Source organism: Equus asinus, chromosome 14 (assembly GCF_041296235.1).
Source record: "Equus asinus isolate D_3611 breed Donkey chromosome 14, EquAss-T2T_v2, whole genome shotgun sequence".
Lineage (NCBI taxonomy): Eukaryota > Metazoa > Chordata > Mammalia > Perissodactyla > Equidae > Equus > Equus asinus.
The window spans coordinates 16,387,634-16,406,841 of NC_091803.1; the positions used below are offsets into that span (position 1 = coordinate 16,387,634).

General features: G+C 44.7%; 1 protein-coding gene across 10 annotated transcripts in view; it reads left to right on the forward strand.

The window, feature by feature from the left end:
• STYXL1 (serine/threonine/tyrosine interacting like 1) overlaps positions 1-19,208 on the forward strand; it is a 62,292-nt gene that overhangs the window by 38,055 nt on the left and 5,029 nt on the right. For 5 of the 10 annotated variants that reach the window (XM_044747230.2, XM_044747232.2, XM_044747229.2 and 2 more), the window contains exons 6-7: positions 5,576-5,721; positions 5,850-5,947. In XM_044747230.2, the coding sequence (XP_044603165.2) occupies positions 5,576-5,721; positions 5,850-5,947 (244 nt within the window). Of the gene's footprint in view, positions 1-5,575; positions 5,722-5,849; positions 5,948-7,501; positions 7,615-8,424; positions 8,859-19,208 lie in introns of those variants that run through there. The other 5 variants (XM_070484418.1, XM_070484419.1, XM_070484417.1 and 2 more) reach the window with 3 other exon arrangements.

Here is a 19,208-nt window from a genome sequence, read left to right on the forward strand (position 1 = left end):
GAGGATACAACAAAAGGGTGAGGTAGCAGTCCTTGCCTATGAGAAGTTCTTGTCTAATAGGGAAGGCAGGGGGGACACCAGGGGTCTGGAGCCCAGAGGAGAGGCACTTCCTTCCTGGAGCCAAACCTAAGGAGGAGGAGCGTGTGAGGAAGAGAACCCTGGGGGCACGTGGAAGGCAGTCATTGGGTGGCCATGACTGGCAGGTGGGGAGCAGTCCCTGGGGGATTCTGTGCGGTATCTGGTGCGTTGAAGAGTCTGAACGCAGTGCAACGTGACCAGCAGGAGTTCATTTCTTCCAACAGCTACCTTCAGCTGTCCTCTCATTCTTGCCCTTGGCAACACCTTAGGCAGACTCCATGCTTTCTGGCCACTTTCAGTTATGAAAAATTGCAATCTAGTCGTATTATAAAACGATTGGGGAAATGTGCATATTAACTGGATATTTGATGATGGTAAGAATTATTGCTATATGTCTTTTTAGGTTGTGATGACATTATTATGGTTAGTTTTTAAAAATATGAGTCCCTATCTTTTAGAGATACATAATGAAATATTTATGGGTAAAATGATATGATGCCTGGAATTTCTTCAAAATAATCTGTGGTGGGTTGGGAAGGCAATGGGGGCATTGATGAAACAAAATTGGCCATTAGTTGATAATGTTTGCAGAGAGGTGATAGATCCAGGGGTTTATTATTACTGTTCTCTCTACTTTTGTGTGTTTTTGAAATAAATTTTTAGAAGGGAGTAAAAACAATCAGTTCACTACAAGTAGGGCAGTTTAACATTCCAACCGCAAATCTGAACCAGAGCTCATCTCCTCCCATCCCCTAGAGCTGGGCAGCCTTCCATTTGCCGGGGGGATGGGAGTGGCGAGGGATGTGTGTTACCTTCAAGGATGTCTCCTCTCTTCCCTTCTCCTGGGCCTGGCCCCTTTGATGCTGGGTGTCCAGAGCTGGGCCTGTCTTGTGTGACTGGCTGCCGTCAGTGGTGGGGAAGTGCCTTGCTCTCACTCTGGCCCAGCCTGGTTCAATGCGCTGCTGGTGGCCTTTGCTGCTGGTTTTCAGGGGCCCCGTCTGTTACCAAGGATCCTTCAGAGTGAGCCAGCTGAGGCTTCATGCCAGGTGGACCCCCAATTCCCTTTCCCTCCTTAGTAGCCCAGGACCCCCTACCGCATCCACACTCCTTCATCTGCATCCCAGAATGAGCCGAGCCGCAAGGGAGTGTGACAGTGGGGGAGGGGCCCAGGCCGACTTCACTGCAGCCCCTCCTTGCCTTGCTGGCTCGGCTGCTCCTGCCAGCCTGGATGAAAAGGCAGAGATTCATGTCTGAGGTGGTGCATGTTCCCAAGTCCAGGGTATTCATGTCTGCCTCCCCTCCTTCCACGGAGGTAACTGCACTATGATTTTCATCTGGATGGGTGTACAGCCTGTCTCCCCATCCTGCCGGCCTCTCTTCCTTGCTCCCGGAGGAGCACCCCCTTACTGGCTTTGCAGTATGCAGAGTGAGTACTTCTCTGCAAACATTACACTGCTGATAATTCATCCCCACCTTTTTTTTTTTAAGATTTAGTAAGGGGTAGTTGACATGGGGTGAACTGCATATGTGGAAAATGTACAGTTTGCTCAGTTTCGATGTGTGTACACCTGTGACTTGCCCTCGGCCCTGGTCTTCTCATGTATACAGGAACAGGGTGGCTGGTGGCTGGATTGACTGAGTTCTGCCCTGGTTGTTTGTGGCCCCTTTAGAATGTGGGTGCCTAGTATTTGCCTCTCCCCACTTTGGGACCTTTGTTACTAATTCGCCAGCAAGAGTGGAAGCCCCTCTGCCCTCCCGTTACGTGTCTGGCACGCTGTAAAGTGGGGGCGTCCCTACTGCTCCCCAAGAAACTCCTCCTATGAGGGAGATGGAGGGACAGAATTTGGGCTCCAAGACAGCCTCTCCACCTTAGACAGAGCAACCTCTAATTTCCTCTGTTTTATACGTGGCATCCCTTAAAGAAGACCTCGCCTTGAGCAGAGGGGCGCTGTGACTAACACATGTCTGAAGGCCACACTGACAGACGATGGCGAGCCGCTGAACGGCTTTAAGTCGAGGGGTGGCGTGGTCAGATTGCATTTGAGAAAGATCAACTCTGGTTGCAGTGTGGAGAGCAGATCGGTGCAGGCAGAGTGGATCTGGGGAGACCTGCCAGAGGCAGGGATGAGAGGAGAGGACAGGTTCAGGACATATTTAGGAAGTGGCATTGATTAGACATGGGGGAGGGGCATGGGAGAGGAAGGAGTCTAGGATAATGCTGTGGTTTAGGTGTGGGCGACAGGTGGCCAGTGGTGTGGCTTACTGAGATGGGGACATGGAAGGAGGAGGCAGTGGTAGGGGGAAGGCAGTGGGCTCAGTTTGGACGTGTTGATTTGAGATACCTATTTCTTTTTCTTTTTTTTTTTGAGGAAGATTAGCCCTGAGCTAACATTTGCCACCAATCCTCCTCTTTTTGCTGAGGAAGACGGGCCCTGAGCTAACTTCCGGGCCCATCGTCCTCTACTTTACATGTGGGACACTTGCCACAGCATGGCTTGATGAGCAGTGTATAGGTCTGCACCCAGGATCTGCACCAGGAACCCCAGGGTGCTGAAGCGGAACATGTGAACTTAACTGCTGTGCCACTGGGCTGGCTCCAAGAGATACCTATTTCTTTTAGGTTTGTCAGTGTGTGGTCAAAATTGTCATCTAGAATTCCCCTGCGCTTGCTCTTTATAGCTCAGTGTGTTTTTACCCATGCCACACCCTCTTCCCCACAGCTGTACAACCACAGGAAGGGAAGCTGGTGTGAAAGCATCAGGAATAGAGTTGACAGATTTGTGATGGGTGTTTCGTGAGCTTGTTCAATTGAAACGAGGAGGATTTCATGTGGCTCCAGCAGGCTGAGTGGCCTGGGTGGGGTCAGCGCAAGCTCTGGGGGACACTTTGGGCCACATCTGTAAGCAGCAGGCCTGCCTGCAGGTGGAAGGGTCCTAGTCCCTCACATAAACTTGAAGATTGGCTCAGTTTGGTGTCTGCTCTTTGGTAAAGGCTTTTGAGGCTGATAACTTGGGAAGAATGTGAGCTTGTAGTGGGTTCACTGAGGGGAGATGTGCTGAGGCCAGAAGGCTCGGAAGGACTGAAGTGGACAGCAGAGTGGCCTGAGGTACTTAAGATGTTATTTCTGAGTCAGGGTTGGAGCCAGAGGAGTTTTAGAACTGGGTTTGACCTTTGAAATTACATGGGTTCCATGGAATACTGATGGGAGAAAAGGGCTCTCTGAACAGGTTGTATTGGAAACATTAGTTTAGACAATGTTAGTGGATTTTTTTTTTTGAGGTTATACCTATATTTTACTTTACCAAATATCGCAAGTAAGTTTTCAATCCATGCCAACAATAAATATGTAGCCACTGTTTTATTACAGACATCCGAGCTGCAAGAGGTCACCCCAGGAATCATTAGGAACATTTCCCCCAGCTTCTAGTTCCCTGGAGGCACGCTTTGAGAACAATCTTAGACTGGCATGCTTTTCTGGCTGTTTTCCAAATAGTTTATAAGATTAGTTTTATTATTTGATGAGAATTTTCTCTAACCACTTGATTGGCACTCTAATAATCTTTCCTTGGAACAATCAAATTTTGTAATTTTTCCCTCCAGTTCTATTCAGATATAATTGACATATAACGTTGTGGAAATTTAAGGTGTGCAACATGTTGATTTGATACATGTGTATATTTTGAAAGGATTACCACAAGGTTAATTAACATATCTATCACCTTACATAATTACCGTTGTTTTGTGTGTGTGGTAAAAAACATTTAAGATCTACTTTTAGCAAATTTCAAGTATACAATACAGTATTGTTAACTACAGTCACCATGTTGTACGTTAGATCCCCAGAACTTATTTGTCTTATATCTGGAAGTTTGTATCCTTTGACCAACATCACCCTGTTCCCACCCCCCACCCCAGCCCCTGGCAACTACCATTCTACTGTTTCCATGAGTTTGGCTTTTTTTTTTTCCTGCTTTTTTTCTCCCCAAATCCCCCCAGTACATAGTTGTATATTTTAGTTGTGGGTCCTTCTAGTTGTGTTATGTGGGACACCGCCTCACATAACCTGTGCCAGGTCCGCCCCCAGGATCCGAACCGGTGAAACTGGGCCACTGCAGCAGAGCATGCGGATTAACCACTTGGCCATGGGGCTGGCCCTTGGCTTTTTTTGATTTCACGTATAAATGAGAACTTGCAGTATTTGTATTTCTCTGTCTGACCTATTTCACTCACCCTAACGCCCTCAGGGTCCATCCGTGTTGTCATAAGTGGCAGCATCTCCTTCTTTCTCATGGATGAACAACGTTCCTCTGTGTATATGCACCACAGCTCCTTTACCCACTTATCTGTTGATGGATGCTTAGTTTTTTCTATGTCTTGGCAACTGTGAATAATGCTGTAGTGAACATGGAGGTGCAGATATTTCTTTGAAATAGTGATTTCCTTTAATTTCCTTTGGATAAATAGCAAGAAGTGGGATGGCTGGATCATATGGTAGTTCTACTTTGTTTTAATTGAAGTAACATTATGTAAATTTCAAGTGTACATCATTCTATTTCAGCTTCTGTATAGACTACATTGTGTCTACCACTGAGAGTTTAGTTGCCATCCGGGAGTTCCATTTTTAATTTTTTGAGGGGACTCCGTGGTATTTTCCATAGTGAGCAGTTAGTGGGTTTCTTTACAGCAGGACTTTCTTGGCCTTTAACTGCTCGTGTGCATTGTGAGTGCCTGAGAGGGGCTGTCACAGCTGCTGCTTGCCGTCAGTACCTGGTTCCCTGAGCCCTTTTCTCACAGTGCATTGTGAGGGACCTGTGTTTCTGAGAACGCGCTTTGGCAAATGTAGAAATAATCCTTCTCTTTATTCCTTTGTTTTTCAAAGAAACCAAAATTTTTCTTGTTATAATTTGGACCTGGAATTCAGTACACTTCCATTTAAGTGATGTCCTGTTCTCCCTGCCTCTCTTCATCAGAACTCATTTCCTAATGACAAATAGGCTCTGTGTGAGTAGTTTTGCTGTTTAGTTTTTTTTTAAGGTGTTTAAATTCTGGTGGCTTCCAAGTATAATGAAAAGGCTATCCCTTCTCCCCCTGCCCCTCCCCCAGCTAGACACACCCTGGGCTTACGCAGTTCCGGGCCGTGGGATGCTTGGCCCCAACCCTTGTGCACCTGGCAAAGTGCAAACAGGAGCCGTGGAGAGCGGTGCGATGTCAGTGTTCAGATTCAGCGCGCTGCACGTGATGCTGTGGCTCTGTCCTTCTGTTATACCAGCCCTCCAACTCCGCATGCAAGTTACTGCTTGCCAGTCTCTTCGAATGCCCAGATCTCAGTCTCGTTCACTGTGCTGGATTATCTTTCTAAGCTTGTTTGCTGAGCCACGTTTCAAGAGACCCCTTCAAAAACAAAAAACCAGAACAACTCCCTCCCTGGGGAGTATTATATTGTATTGTGTATCATGTGCATATTATACTTAGCAGTCTTTCTCCTTCCTTACCTCAGGAACTGGATGCATTTCAGCCATATCCTGTTGAAATAATGCCAGGCAAGATCTACCTGGGCAATTTCAGGCAAGCCTGCGACCCTAAAATTCAGAAGGATTTGAAAATCAAAGCACATGTCAATGTCTCCATGGAGACAGGGCCGTTGTAAGTGGAAATACTGTTGATTCGTTTAGGTTAAGTATCACTCGTTTACGCAAGATTCCCAGCGCCGTGCATCTGTAGAGTTGAGAGGGCTGTGTCTGCCCAGTCACCTACACTTTTCTTCTGTTCAGTTTCACAGGTGACGCTGACAAGCTGCTGCATATCCAGATAGAAGATTCCCCGGAAGCCAACATTTCCCCCTTTTTACGCCACGTCTGTCACTTTGTTGGTAAGGAGCATTATCTAACCAGGCCGCAACTGGCCTGTGCCTATTCCTGATTTCCACTCCAGCACTAAGGAGAGAAAGAGTAGGGCCCAGCACATGCCCGGCCAGGTGTGGACAAACCCGCCTCCCTGAGGCCCTGTGCAATATGCACAGCCGCGTGTTTACCTTGGGGGCAGTGGGGCCAAATGAGAGCACCAGGCTGTGGTTGAGTGCCTGGTGTACTGGCCCTGGCTGGACCACTGTGCCTTTTGGGGCCTGGCCAAGCGCCAGCCCTGGCCTTGCTGTGCCTCTTGGCCTGTTGTGGAATGAAGGTGTTGGCCCACCATGGGTGCATATGTTCATGGAGTCCTGCTCTGGGGACCTGGAGGTGAATCTCACTCCATCTTTGCCTTCTGTCTGGTCAGCGGGGTGGGGTGGAAGAGTCCAGAACCCTTCTGCTCTGACTTCCATGATCCCCAGTGCGCCCAGTGCCCCTCTATCCTCCTGCCACACACAGCAGTGCCTGCCATTCGCTTGTCTCACTGAGAGTGGGTGTTTTCAGTCCTTCCCAGGGCTCAGGATTGCCCATGGAGAGCAGGACCCCGGAGAGAGCGAGTTTGAGTCAGGTTAGAGGCCCCGCCCTATGACTGCCTGCTCAGCACCAACGCAACCCGCAGCCTGAGCCCCCACAAGAGGGGCCAGAGAAGGGCGTTTTGGCCCAAGGACGTTGCAACTGTCACTTGACTAGGAGCTGAGAGAGAGACATGCCGCGTGTCCCATCCTGGGATGGCAGAGGCCTGTAGTACAGAGGCCCCACTCCAGCCCCACCTCACTGGGTGGCTCTGGGCTGTCCTTAACTGCTCTGTGCCTCAGTTTCCTTATCTGTACTATGAGGCTGTTGGCCTTAGTCATCTCTGAGTCTGTGATCCTGCACTTGGTATGCTTATCTTTGGTTCTTGGGGTTACCAGACCATCCTAGGATGCCAATTAGACTTCCTCCCCACCCCTCAGTGGGCGGGACTCACGGCCTCCGGGGCATTGTTAGGTGTGGTTATGGCTAACATTCCTGTGCCTGGCACTGGGCTAAGCTCAGTACAAAGCCTTGTGAGGTAGGTCATATACTGTTCTCCCATTTTCCAGATGAGGAAACTGTTTTAGAATAACATGCCCAAGCCCACAGCCAGTGAGTGGCAGAGCCGGATTCACACCCCTGCTACGCTGCCTCTGTCAGCACCCAAGTGCCCTTGCGGGATGATCCTCTCATCCCTACCTGGGGAGGCCAACTGGTAGCAGAGCTTCCTGGGCTGGAAGACTGCAGAGCCAAGAAGAGGCCTTTGCATGATCGTGCTGAATGCCCTGGTGTGATTCTCTTGATCTTCCAGCTGGGTCTGAAGATCCCCATTTGCCAGGTGATGAAGCGGTGTCCTAGAGATGTCATGTAACTTGCCTAGACCATGGTGTGCTGGTTCTGAGCCCAGTCTTGGACCATAGGCCCGCTGAAGCCAGTTGTCTTACAGCAACTCAGGTCCACAGGGAAGAGGGCCATGCACGGCTCCCCATCTTTCCTTCCTTTTGCAGAAATTCACCTTGAGCTTGGCTCTGTCATCCTGGTCTTTTCCACCCTGGGCATCAGTCGCAGCTGTGCTGCCATCTTGGCTTATCTCATGCACCGGAATGAGCAGACCTTGAAGGTATGCATTCTCTGGTCCAGGCTTGGCCAACAGCCTCCTCCAGGAGGTGGAGACAGAGCTGGATCCGGAAGGAATGGGGCCCCAGGACTACCTCAGGGCCCTAATTGGGGGAAGGGAAGAGGGAACGATCAGAGAGGGGAGCTCCAAGTCCAGGGCTTTACCCAGCGCATTGCACTCAAGGCCTAGGTCCCAACAGTCCAGGTTAGAGGCTAAGGCTGGGCACAGGGAGCAGCCCAGCGACACAGGCCGGGCAAGGCTGCAGCCAGCAGCACCATCTCCATGTCTCTCACTGCTGTCAGTGTGTCCACCAGCGTTTGTCCAGGGTTCTCCAAGGGAGGTACATTTTAGCTGCTGCTTGGAGTCATAGAATTGCAGTGCTGGCAGGGCCCAGGGCACACGCACTCCAACAGTCTTCCTTTACCCTCAAGGAGTGCAGGGCCCAGAATGGGGGAAGCAGGGACCGGTGGGGGGGATACCTTGCCTGGCACGGTTTGTACATGATTTCAGAGGGCTTGTGTAGGACCCAGAAGGCTCCCACATGTCCCCAGGGGTGTGTTTGGAGAAAGGGGAGGGACAAAGAGTGGCCATGGTCAGAGCCCATTGCTGGTGGTTTCGGATGTTGACCCAGTGTGCTCTTTGCAGGTGATATTGCAGGCTAGAAAGAGTCTTGCATATCCAGTAATCCCACTTCTGGGTATATACCCCAAAGAAGTGAAAACAAGGGCACAAACAGTTATTTGTATACTGTGTTCATAGCAGCATTCTTCACAATAGCCAAGAGGTGGGAGTAACCCGAATGTCTATTGACAGATGAATGGATAATAAATGAATGGTATATGCATACAATGGAATACTATTCAGCCTTAAAAAGGAAGGAAATCTGGCACATGCCACAACATGGATGAACCTTGAGGACATTACGCTGAGTGAAATAAGCCAGTCCCGCAGAAAGACAAATCCTGTATGATTCTACTTGTATGAGGTACCTGGAGCAGGCAAATTCGTAGACAGTAGGATGGTGGATGCAAGGGGCTGGGGGGAGGGGGCATAGAGAGTCATTGTTTAAAAGATAGGGAGTCATAGTTTGGGAAGATGAAAAAGTTCTGGAGATGGATGGTGGTGACGGTTGCACAATATGGTGAATGTACTTTATGCTATTGAACTGTAAATGTAAAATGGTTAAAATGGTAAATCTTGTGTTGTGTGTATTTTACCACCATTAAAAAAAAGAAGAGTCTGGATGCAGAATCAGGGGCCTTGATCCCTGTTCTTTCCCCTCATCCAAGGTGAATTGTCGGGGGCCCTTGCACTGGGGTCCCTGACTGCTTGAGGAGTATTTGGTGTGCACTGGGGAGGAGGTGGTGTTGCTGATAAACTGGAGTGGGGGTGGGGGCTGTGCTGTCGCTCCTGCAGAGGTGCCTCTCCAGCCCCCTCCCCAGGAATGGGCTCTGTCCTAGAAGGGGCCTCTCCGTCGCTGCCTTGTTGAGCTGGTTTGCAGAGGAGGCCCGGAGGAGCTAGCGGAAGGCGGGCCAGGCTGAGCTCACCTGCCTGTAGGGATCTGGGCCAGGGGGAGGGGGTGTCTGGGATTTGAGCTCCCCCGGAGTTTGAATGGGGCCAGTCTGGCCGTCTTCATCTTGCCCCTGCCGTCCTGTGGCCCTGGGTTTCCTCATTGCTCACAGGGAGGCTGGGGCACAAAAAGGTCTTTGGAGCCCTCCAACTCTGACATTTAGTGATGTTTCCCGGCCCTGACAAGCAAATCACAGCCCTCTCTCTGGCAGCATCAAAAGCAGAGGTCTCAGCTGCTTCAAGTCGGCCGAGGTGAGAGCAAAGAGAGGAAGTCCCTTCTCCCACTCGGCTCCTCTAAGTTCCCCAGCAGCGAGGGCTGGCCCCCACTGCGATGGGTACCCCGACCTTTACTGGCCCCTGCAGGGAGATGCACAGCTCCGGCAGTGAGGATAAGGGACATCTGGGCATGGTCATCCTGGTCAGTGGTGGAGAGGCACTTGGGCCCCCGAGGTCTAGACGACCCTGCTCTCAGAACTTGACTCTCCCTTCCTGGAGTAGCAATCTTTGTCTCATCTGCAGAGAAGTCCTGTTCCTGCCACTCTGCCCAGAGATACCATCTACATGACTTAGCCAGAAAAGCGGCCTGGCTCCTGGAACTGTGGGTGGGAAGGACTGCCACTGTGACCTTGTTGGGTCCTCTCCAGACTGAGCGAGTCTTGTGTGGCGGTTAGCTTTGCCTGCTGCCAAGGGTTACCCTGGATCACTGACTCAGGCTGACCCGGGCTCAGCTCTGCTGCTGTCAGGGGTCTGCAGAGACGTGCCTGCGTCTCACTGTCTGTGTGGTCCTCAGGGTCCTCCTCAGCGCACTGCGAGTGCTGTGTCCATGGTTGTTGTCAGCTCAGCTATGATGAGCAGAGCCCATGGTATGGGCCACTGATGGGCCAAACTCCACACTGCCTCCTGGGGTTTATGGTCCTAGCTCAGCTCCTGGGGGCACCAAGGCCAAGGGTGGGAGGTTGAGGAGAGAGCCGATAAGAACCTGGCACCCAGACCCATCCTTGTCCTGGGCTTTCAAAGCTTTGGCACAACATTGTGTGGGATCCCAGAGCCAGCAATCCCTTAAGAGGTCAATTTCAGTGTCTTTAAACTGCTGGGAGTGGCTTTGTCCCTTAAAGATCTTCAGGGAAAAAACAGAAACCAACTCTTGAGACACTATAATAGCTAACGCTGGCAGAGTGCTTCCCACATGCCAGGCTGTTTTGAGTACTCCATATGTAGTAAGAATACAGTGACCCCGTGACATGCTATTATCCCTGTTTGGCAGGAGGCATATAGAAGCTGGGTAACTTGCCCGGGGCCCCACAGCTGTAAGTGGCAGAGCTAGAATCCAAAGCCAGATGGCCCCGCTTGAGAATCTGGGCTTTCAACAGGACCTAAGGCAGCAGGGAGAGTGCTGGCCTTGCAGTCTGAAGAATGAGGCCACGGGCTGGGTGCTGCCCTTTACCAAGAGCGGCCTGAGCATGTCCCTTTGCCTTTCTGTTTCCTCAGTAGGCAGAATAAGGCCTGTCCTTCCTGCCTTCTGCATTTGCTGTGCGTCCCAGGGGATGCTTGGTGGGCTGGAAGTGGGGTGTGTGGATGGGTGTGTGAGGCTGTTTGTGGCGGTCCTCAAGGGCCTGCTCTGATCTGGCCAGGACTTAGTAAACCTTGTCACTGCACAGATCTGCCCCTGGCACTGCTGTATTCTATTTTTTAAAAAACTGTGGAAAACACATGTAATATAAAATTTACCATCTTAGTCATTTTTAAGTGTACAATTCAGCAGTGTAAAGTACATTTACATTGATGTGCAACCAATCTCCAGAACTCTTTTCGTCTTGCAAAACTGAAACTCTGTACCCATTACACAACAACCCCTCATTTCTCACTCCCCTAGCCCCTGGCACCAGCTGTTCTACTTTCTGTCTCTATTTGGCTTGCTAGGTCCCTCATATAAGTGGAATCACACAGCATTTGTCCTTTTGTGAGTAGCTTGTTTCACTCAGCATAATGTCCTCAAGGTTCATCCATGGTATAGCATGTGTCAGAATGTCCTTCCTTTTTGAGGCTGAATAATATTCCATTGTATGTAGAATTCACCAGTGAACCCATCTGGGCCTGGTGCTTTCTGCTTTGGGAGATTATTTTTTTATTGATTCAATTTCTTTAATAGATATAGGCCTATTCAGATTATGTGTTCTTGTGTGAGTTTTGGCAGATTGTGTCTTTCAAGGAATTGGTCCATTTCATCTAGATTCAGTGTGGGCATAAAGTTGTTCACAGTATTCCTTTATTATCTTTTCAGTGTCCCTGGGATCTGTAATGTTGTCCTCTTTTTCATTTTTGATATTAGTAATTTGTGTCTTCTCTCTTCTTTTCTTAGCCCTGGCTAGAGGCTTATCAATTATATTGGTCTTTTCAAAGAACCAGCTTTTTTCACTGATTTTCTCTATTGATTTTCTGTGTTCGATTTCATTGATTTCTGCTCTATTTTTTTCTTCTGCTTACTTTGAATTTAATTTACTCTTCTATTTTTAGTTTCCTAAGATGGAAGCTTATATGATTGATTTACATGAACATTCATCTTGGTGAACTTGAGAAGAATATGTATTCTGTCCTTGGATGAAATATTCTATAGATGTCAATTATATCCAGTTAATTAATGATGCTGTTGAGTTCAGCTATGGCCTTACTGATTTTCTGCCTACCCTATCTGTCTATTACTGATAGGGAGGTGATGAAGTCTCCAACTATAATAGTGGATTCATCTATTTCTCCTTGCAGTTCTAACAGTTTTTGCCTCGCATCCATTGATGCTCTGTTGGGTACATACCATTGTATATACCTACATACCATGTATATACCACACTTTGTTTATGTGTTGATGGACCCTTGGATTACTTCCACCTTTTGTCTATTGTGACTAGTGCTGCTGTGAACATGGATGTACAAATATCTCTTTGAGATCCTGCTTTCAATTCTTTTTTGTCTGCTTTACATATTTTTTATTGATGTGTAATTGACAGATAACATATTAGTTTCAAGTGTACAATATAATGATTAAATAGATGTACATATTGCAAAATGATCACCACAATGTTAAGATCTGTCACCACACATAGTTACACATTTTTTTCTTATGAGGAGAACTTTTAAGATCTACTCTCTTAGCAGCTTTCAAATATATAATACAGGGGCCAGCCCGGTGGCGCAGCGGTTAAGTTTGCACGTTCTGCTGCTCGGCTGCCCAGGGTTCGCTGGTTTGGATTCTGGGTGTGGACATGGCACCACTTGGCAAGCCATGCTGTGGTAGGTGTCCCATGTATCAAGTAGAGGAAGATGGGCACGGATGTTAGCTCAGGGCCAGTCTTCCTCAGCAAAAAGAGGAGGACTGGCAGCAGTTAGCTCAGGGCTAATCTTCCTGAAAAAAAAAATCTTAAAATTGGTGAGTTCCTAAGAATATTTAAAAAATAAAACATTGGTCACTGTGTTAGTTTCCTAGGGCTGCCATAACAAAGTACCACAAACTGGGTGGCCCCAAAGAACAGAAATTTATTGTCTCACAGTTTGGAGGCCAGAAGTCCAAAATCAAAGTGTCGGCGGGACCACAGTCCATCTGAAACCTGCAGGGGAGAAGCCTTCCTTGCCTCAGCAAAAAGAGGAGGATTGGCGGTAGTTAGCTCAGCGCTAATCTTCCTCAAAAAAAAAATATATACAATACAGTATTATTAACTATAGTCACCATGCCGTACATTACAACCCTAGAACTTATTTATTTTGTAACTGAAAGCTTGTATCTTTTAACTGCCTTCACCCTTTTCACTCACCCCCTAGCCCCACCTCTGACAACCATCACTGTGTACTCTGTGTGGATGAGTTCAGGGTTGTTTTTTGTTTTAGATTCCACATATAAGTGAGATCATATGGTATTTATTTTTCTCTGATTTATTTCACTTGGCATAATGCCCTCAAGATCCATCCATGTTGTCACAAATGGCGAGATTTTCTTATTTTTCATGGCTGAATAGTATTCCACTATATATATATATATATATATATACTGCCACATCTTCTTTACCCATTCATCCATCAGTGGGCATCCATCAGGGGGTTGTTTCCATGTCTTGGCTACTGTAAACAATGCTGCAATGAACATAGGGATGCAGATATCTTTTTGAGTTAGTGTTTTCATTTCCTTTGAATAAATACTCAGAAGTGGATTTGCTGGATCATATGGTAGTTCTGTATTTTTAATTTTTTGAGGAACCTCCATACTGTTTTCCATGGTGGTTGCACCCAATTACATTGCCACCAACAGTGTACAAGGGTTCCCTTTCCCCCACATCCTTTCCAACGCTTGTTATTTCTTACCTTTCTGATAATAGTCATTCTAACAGGGTGTGAGGTAATATCTCATTGTGGTTTTGATTTGCATTTCCCTGACGATTAGTAATGTTGAGCACCATTTCATGTACCTGTTGGCCATCTGCATATCTTCTTTGGAAAAATTGTCTATTCAGATCCTCTGCCCTTTTTTTCATTGGCTTGTTTTTTGTTTTTCTGCTGTTGAGTTGTATGAGTTCTTTATATTTTGGATATTAACCCCTTATCAGATATATGGTTTAAAAATATTTTCTCCCATGCAGTAGGTTGCCTTTTCATTTTGTCGATGGCTTCTTTTGCTATGCAGAAGCTTTTTAGTTTGATGTGGTCCCACTTGTTTATTTTTGTTCTTGTTGCCTTTGCTTTTGGTGTCAAATCCAAAAAATCATCGCCAAGACCAATGTCAGGGAGCTTACTGCCTGTTCTCTTCTGGGAGCTTCATGGTTTCAGGTATTACATTCAAGCTTTTAATCCATTTTGAGTTGATTTTTGTGTACGGGGTAAGATAGTGGTCCAGTTTCTTTCTTTTGCATGTGGCTGTCCAGTTTTCCCAACTCCATTTATTGAAGAGACTGTCCTTTTCCCATTGTATATTCTTGGCTCCTTTGTTGTAAATCAATTGACCATATATGCATGGGTTTATTTCTGTACCCTCTATTCTGTTCCATTGATCTATGTGTATATTTTTATGCCAATACCACAACTTTGATTACTATAGCTTTATAATATAGTTTGAAACCAGAGAGCATGATGCTTCCAGCTTTGTTCTTTCAGGAGATTGAACAAAAATCGCTTTGGCTATTTGGGGTCTTTTGTGGTTCCATACAAATTTTAGGATTGTTTGTTCTATTTCTGTGAAAAATGCTGTTAGAATTTTGATAGGGATTATATTGAATCTGTAGATTGCTTTGGGCTGTATGGACATTTTAACAATGTTAATTCTTCCAATCCATGAACAGAGAGTATCTTTCCATTTATTTGTGTCTTCTTCAGTTTCTTTTATCAATGCCTTATAGTTTCAGTATACAGGTCTTTTACCACTTTGGTTAAATTTATTCTAATATTTTATTCTTTTTGATGCAATTGCAAATAGGATTGTTTTCTTCATTTCTCTGATAGTTTGTTATTAGTATATAGAAACATGACTGATTTTTGTATCCTGGAACTTTACTGAATTTGTTTATTAGTTCTAACAGTTTTTTGATGAAGTCTTTAGGGTTTTATATATATATATATATATATATATATATATATATATATATATATATGTCATCTACAAAGGGAGGTAGTTTTACTTATTCTTTTCCTGTTTAGATGCCTTTTATTTCTTTTTCTTGCCTGATTACTCTGTCTAGGACTTGCAATACTATGTTGAATAAATGTGGTGAGAGTGAGCATCCTTGTCTTGTTCCTAATCTTTCAGCTTTTCACCATTGAGTATGATGTTATCTGTGGGTTTGTCATATATGGCCTTTACTATCTTGAGGTACAGTCCTTCTATACCCACTTTGTTGAGAGTTTTTATCGTAAATGGATGTTGAATTTTGTCAAATGCTTTTTCTGCATCTACTGAGATGATCATATAATTTTTATCCTTCATTTTGTTAATGTGCTGTATCACATTGATTGATTTGCAGATGTTGAACCATCCTTGAATCCCTGGAATAAATCCCATTTGATTGTGGTGTATGATCATTTTAATGTATTGCATTTGGGTTGCTAATATTTTGTTGAGGATATTTACATGTATGTTCATTGGGGATATTGGCCTGTAATTTTCTTTTCTTGTAGTGTCCTTGTCTGGTTTTGGTATCAGGGTAATGCTGGCCTTGTAGAATAAGTTTGGAGTGTTCCCTCTTCTGTTTTATTGGAGGAATTTGAGAAAGATGGATAGTAATTCTTCTTTAAACGTCTCGTAGAATTCACCAGTGAAGCTCTCTGGTCTGGACTTTCATTTTGGGGGAAGTTTTTGATTACTGATTTAATTCTCTTTGCTAGTAATTGGTCTGTTTAGATTTTCTCTTTCTTCCTGACTCAGTCTTGGTAGGTTGTCTGTTTCTAGGAATTTATCCATTTTTTCTAGGTTGTACAATTTGTTGGCATACAATTGTTCATAGTAATCTCTTATGGTCCTTTGTATTTCTTTGGTATAGTTGTAGCATCTCCTCTTTAATTTATGATATTATTTGTTTGAGTCCCCCCTCTCTCTCTCTGTCTCTCTCTCTCTCTTTTTGGTGAGTCTAGCTAAAGATTTGTCTATTTTGTTTATCTTTTCAAAAAAACAGCTCTTATTTTCATTGATCTTCTCTATTGTCTTTTTAGTCTCTCTTTCATTTATTTCTGCTCTGATCTTTGTTATTTCCTTCCTTCTATTAACTTTTGGCTTAGTTTGTTCTTTTTCTAGATCCTTGAGCTGTACAGTTAAATTGCTTATTTGAGATCTTTTTTGTTTCTTAATGTGGGTGTAGGTGTGTATTTCTATGAATTTCCCTCTCAGTACTGCCTTTGCTGCATCCCATGAGTTTGGTATGTTGTATTTCCATTTTCATTTGTCTCAAGATATTTTTTGATTTCTCTTTTGGTTTCTTCTTTGACCCATTGGTCGTTCAGTAGCATGTTGTTTAATCTCCACATATTTGTAAATTTTCCAATTTTCTTCTTGTAATTGATTTCTAGTTTCATACCATTGTGATCAGAAAAGATGCTTGATATGATGTCAATCTTTTTAAATTTATAAGACTCGTTTCATAGCCTAACACATGATCTATCCTGGAGAATGTTCCATGTGCACTTAAGAAGAATGTGTAGGGGCCGGCTCCGTGGCCGAGTGGTTAAGTTCGCCCGCTCCACTGCGGTGGCCCAGGGTTCGGATCCTGGGCGCGGACATGGCACCGCTCGTCAGGCCACATTGAGGCAGTGTCCCACATCCCACAACTAGAAGGACCTGCAACTAAGATCTACAACTATGTACAGGGGGGGTTTGGGGAGATAAAGCAGAAAAAAAAAAAAAAAAGATTGGCGACAGTCATTAGCCCAGGTGCCAATCTTTAAAAAAAAAAAAAAAAAGAAGAATGTGTATTCTGCTGCTATTGGCTGGAATATTCTGTAAACATCTGTTAAGGCCATCTGGCTTAACATGTAGTTTATGTCCGAAGTTTCCTTATTGATTTTCTGTCTGGATGATCTACCTATTGATGAAAGTGGGGGTATTAAAGTCTCCTACTATTATCGTATTGCTGTCTATTTCTCCATTTAGGTCTGTTAATATTTGCCTTGTATCTTTAGATGCTCCAGTGTAATGTCCTCTTGTTGGATTGACCTGTTTGTCATTATATAATGGCCTTCTTTGTCTCTGTCTCAAAGTCTCTTTTGTTTGATGTAGGTAAAGCTACCTCAGCCAGCTTTTAGTTTCCATTTGCATGGAATATCTTTTTCCATCCTTTCACTTTCAGTCTGTGTGTATTTTTACATCTGAAGTGAGTCTCTTAGACAGTATATAAATGGATCTTCCTTTTTTAAGCATTTAGCCACTCTATGTCTTTTGATTAGAGAATTTAGTTCATTTACATTTAAGGTAATTATTGACTAGTATAGACTTACTGCCATTTTGTTGATTGTTTTTCTGTCTGTTTTGTAATTCCTTTGTTCTTTTCTTCTTCTCTTGCTCTCTTCCTTTGTGATTTGATGATTTTCTATATTGGTGTGCTTAGATTCCTTTCTCTTTCTCTTTTGTATATTTACTATAGGTTTTTGCTATGTGGTTACCATGAGGCTTACATAAAACAACTTATATTTATAATAGGCTTTTTTAAGTTGATAACAACTTAAGTTCAAGTGCATTCTGAAGCTTTACATTTTTACTCCTCCTGCCATTTTATGTTTTTGATTTCACAGTTTATATCTTTTTATCTTGTGTATCCATTAACAAATTATTGTAGTTATAGATATTTTTAGTATTTTTGTCTTTCATTCTTCATACTAGATATATAAGTGATTAACCCACCACCTTTACAACAGTATTCTGAATTTTACTATGTATTTACCTTTACCAGTGAGATTTATACTTTCATATGTTTTCCTGTGACTAATTAGTGCCCTTTCATTTCAGCTTAAAGAAATGCCTTTAAAATTTCTTGTAATGCCAGTCTGGTGCTGAGGAGCTCCTTCAGCTTTTGCTTGTCTGGAAAACTCTTTAGCTCTTCTTCAATTCTGAAGGACAACTTTTCTAGGTGGAGTATTCTCGGTTAGCAATTTTTTTTAACATACTGTGCCAGTTCCTTCTGGCCTGCAAAGTTTCTGCTGAAAATTTGCTGATGGTCGTATGGGGGTTCCCTTGTATGTAACAAGTTGTTTTTCTCTTGCTGCTTTTAAGAGTCTCTCCTTGTCTTTAACTTTTGACAATTTACTTATAATATGTCTTGGTGTGTATCTCTTTGGGTTCATCTTGTTTGAAACTTCCTGGATCTAGATATCTGTTTCCTTCCCCAGGTTAGGGAAATTTTCAGCCTTTATTTCTTGAAATAAGTTTCATGCCCCTTTCTTTCTATCTTCTCCTTCTGGGACCCCTGTAATGTGAATATTGATCCTCTTGATGTTGTCCCATAAGTCCTTTAAGCTATCTTCACTCTTTTTCTTTTATTTTCTTTTTGCTGAGGAAGATTTGCCCTGAGCTAACATCTGTGCCAGTCTTCCTCTATTTTGTCTGTGGGTTGCTGCCACAGCATGGCCGCTGACAAGTGGTGTACATCTGTGCCCAGGAACTGAACCTGGGCTGCCAAAGTGAAGTGTGCCAAGCCTAACCACTAGGCCATGAGGCTGGCCCCTATCTTCACTCTTTTTCACTTTCTTTTTCTGCTGATTGGATGAGTCCCACTGCCCTGTCTTTGAGTTCACTAATCTTTTCTTCCACTTCATCTAGTCTGCTGTTGAATCCTTCTATGGTATTTTTTTTTAGTTCAGTTATTGTATTCTTCAGTTCTGTAATTTTTTTTTTTTCAAAGATTTTATTTTTTCCTTTTTCTCCCCAAAGCCCCTCTGGTACATAGTTGTATATTCTTCGTTGTGGGTCCTTCTAGTTGTGGCACGTGGGACGCTGCCTCAGCGTGGTTTGACGAGCAGTGCCATGTCCGCGCCCAGGATTCGAACCAATGAAACACTGGGCCGCCTGCAGCGGAACGCGCGAACTTAACCACTTGGCCACAGGGCCAGCCCATCAGTTCTGTAATTTTTGTTTGATACTTTCTTATATTTTCTGTCTCTTAGTTGAAATTGTTACTTTGTTCATGCATTATTCTCCTGACCTCAGTGAGCATCTTTATGACTGTTATTTTGAACTCTTTATCAGGTAAATCATGTCTCTCTATATCATCAAGATGTTCTTCTGAGGTTTTATCTTTTTTTAAAAAAATTAATTAATTATTTATTTATTTGAGGAAGATCAGCCCTGAGCTAACTTCTGCCAGTCCTCCTCTTTTTGCTGAGGAAGACTGGCCCTGAGCTAACATCCATGCCCATTTTCCTCCAGTTTATATGTGGGACGCCTACCACAGCATGGCTTGCCAAGTGGTGCCATGTCGCACCTGGGATCTGAACTGACGAACCCTGGGCTGCCGAAGCAGAATGTGCGCACTTAACCGCTGCGCCCCGGGGCTGGCCCCATGAGGTTTTAT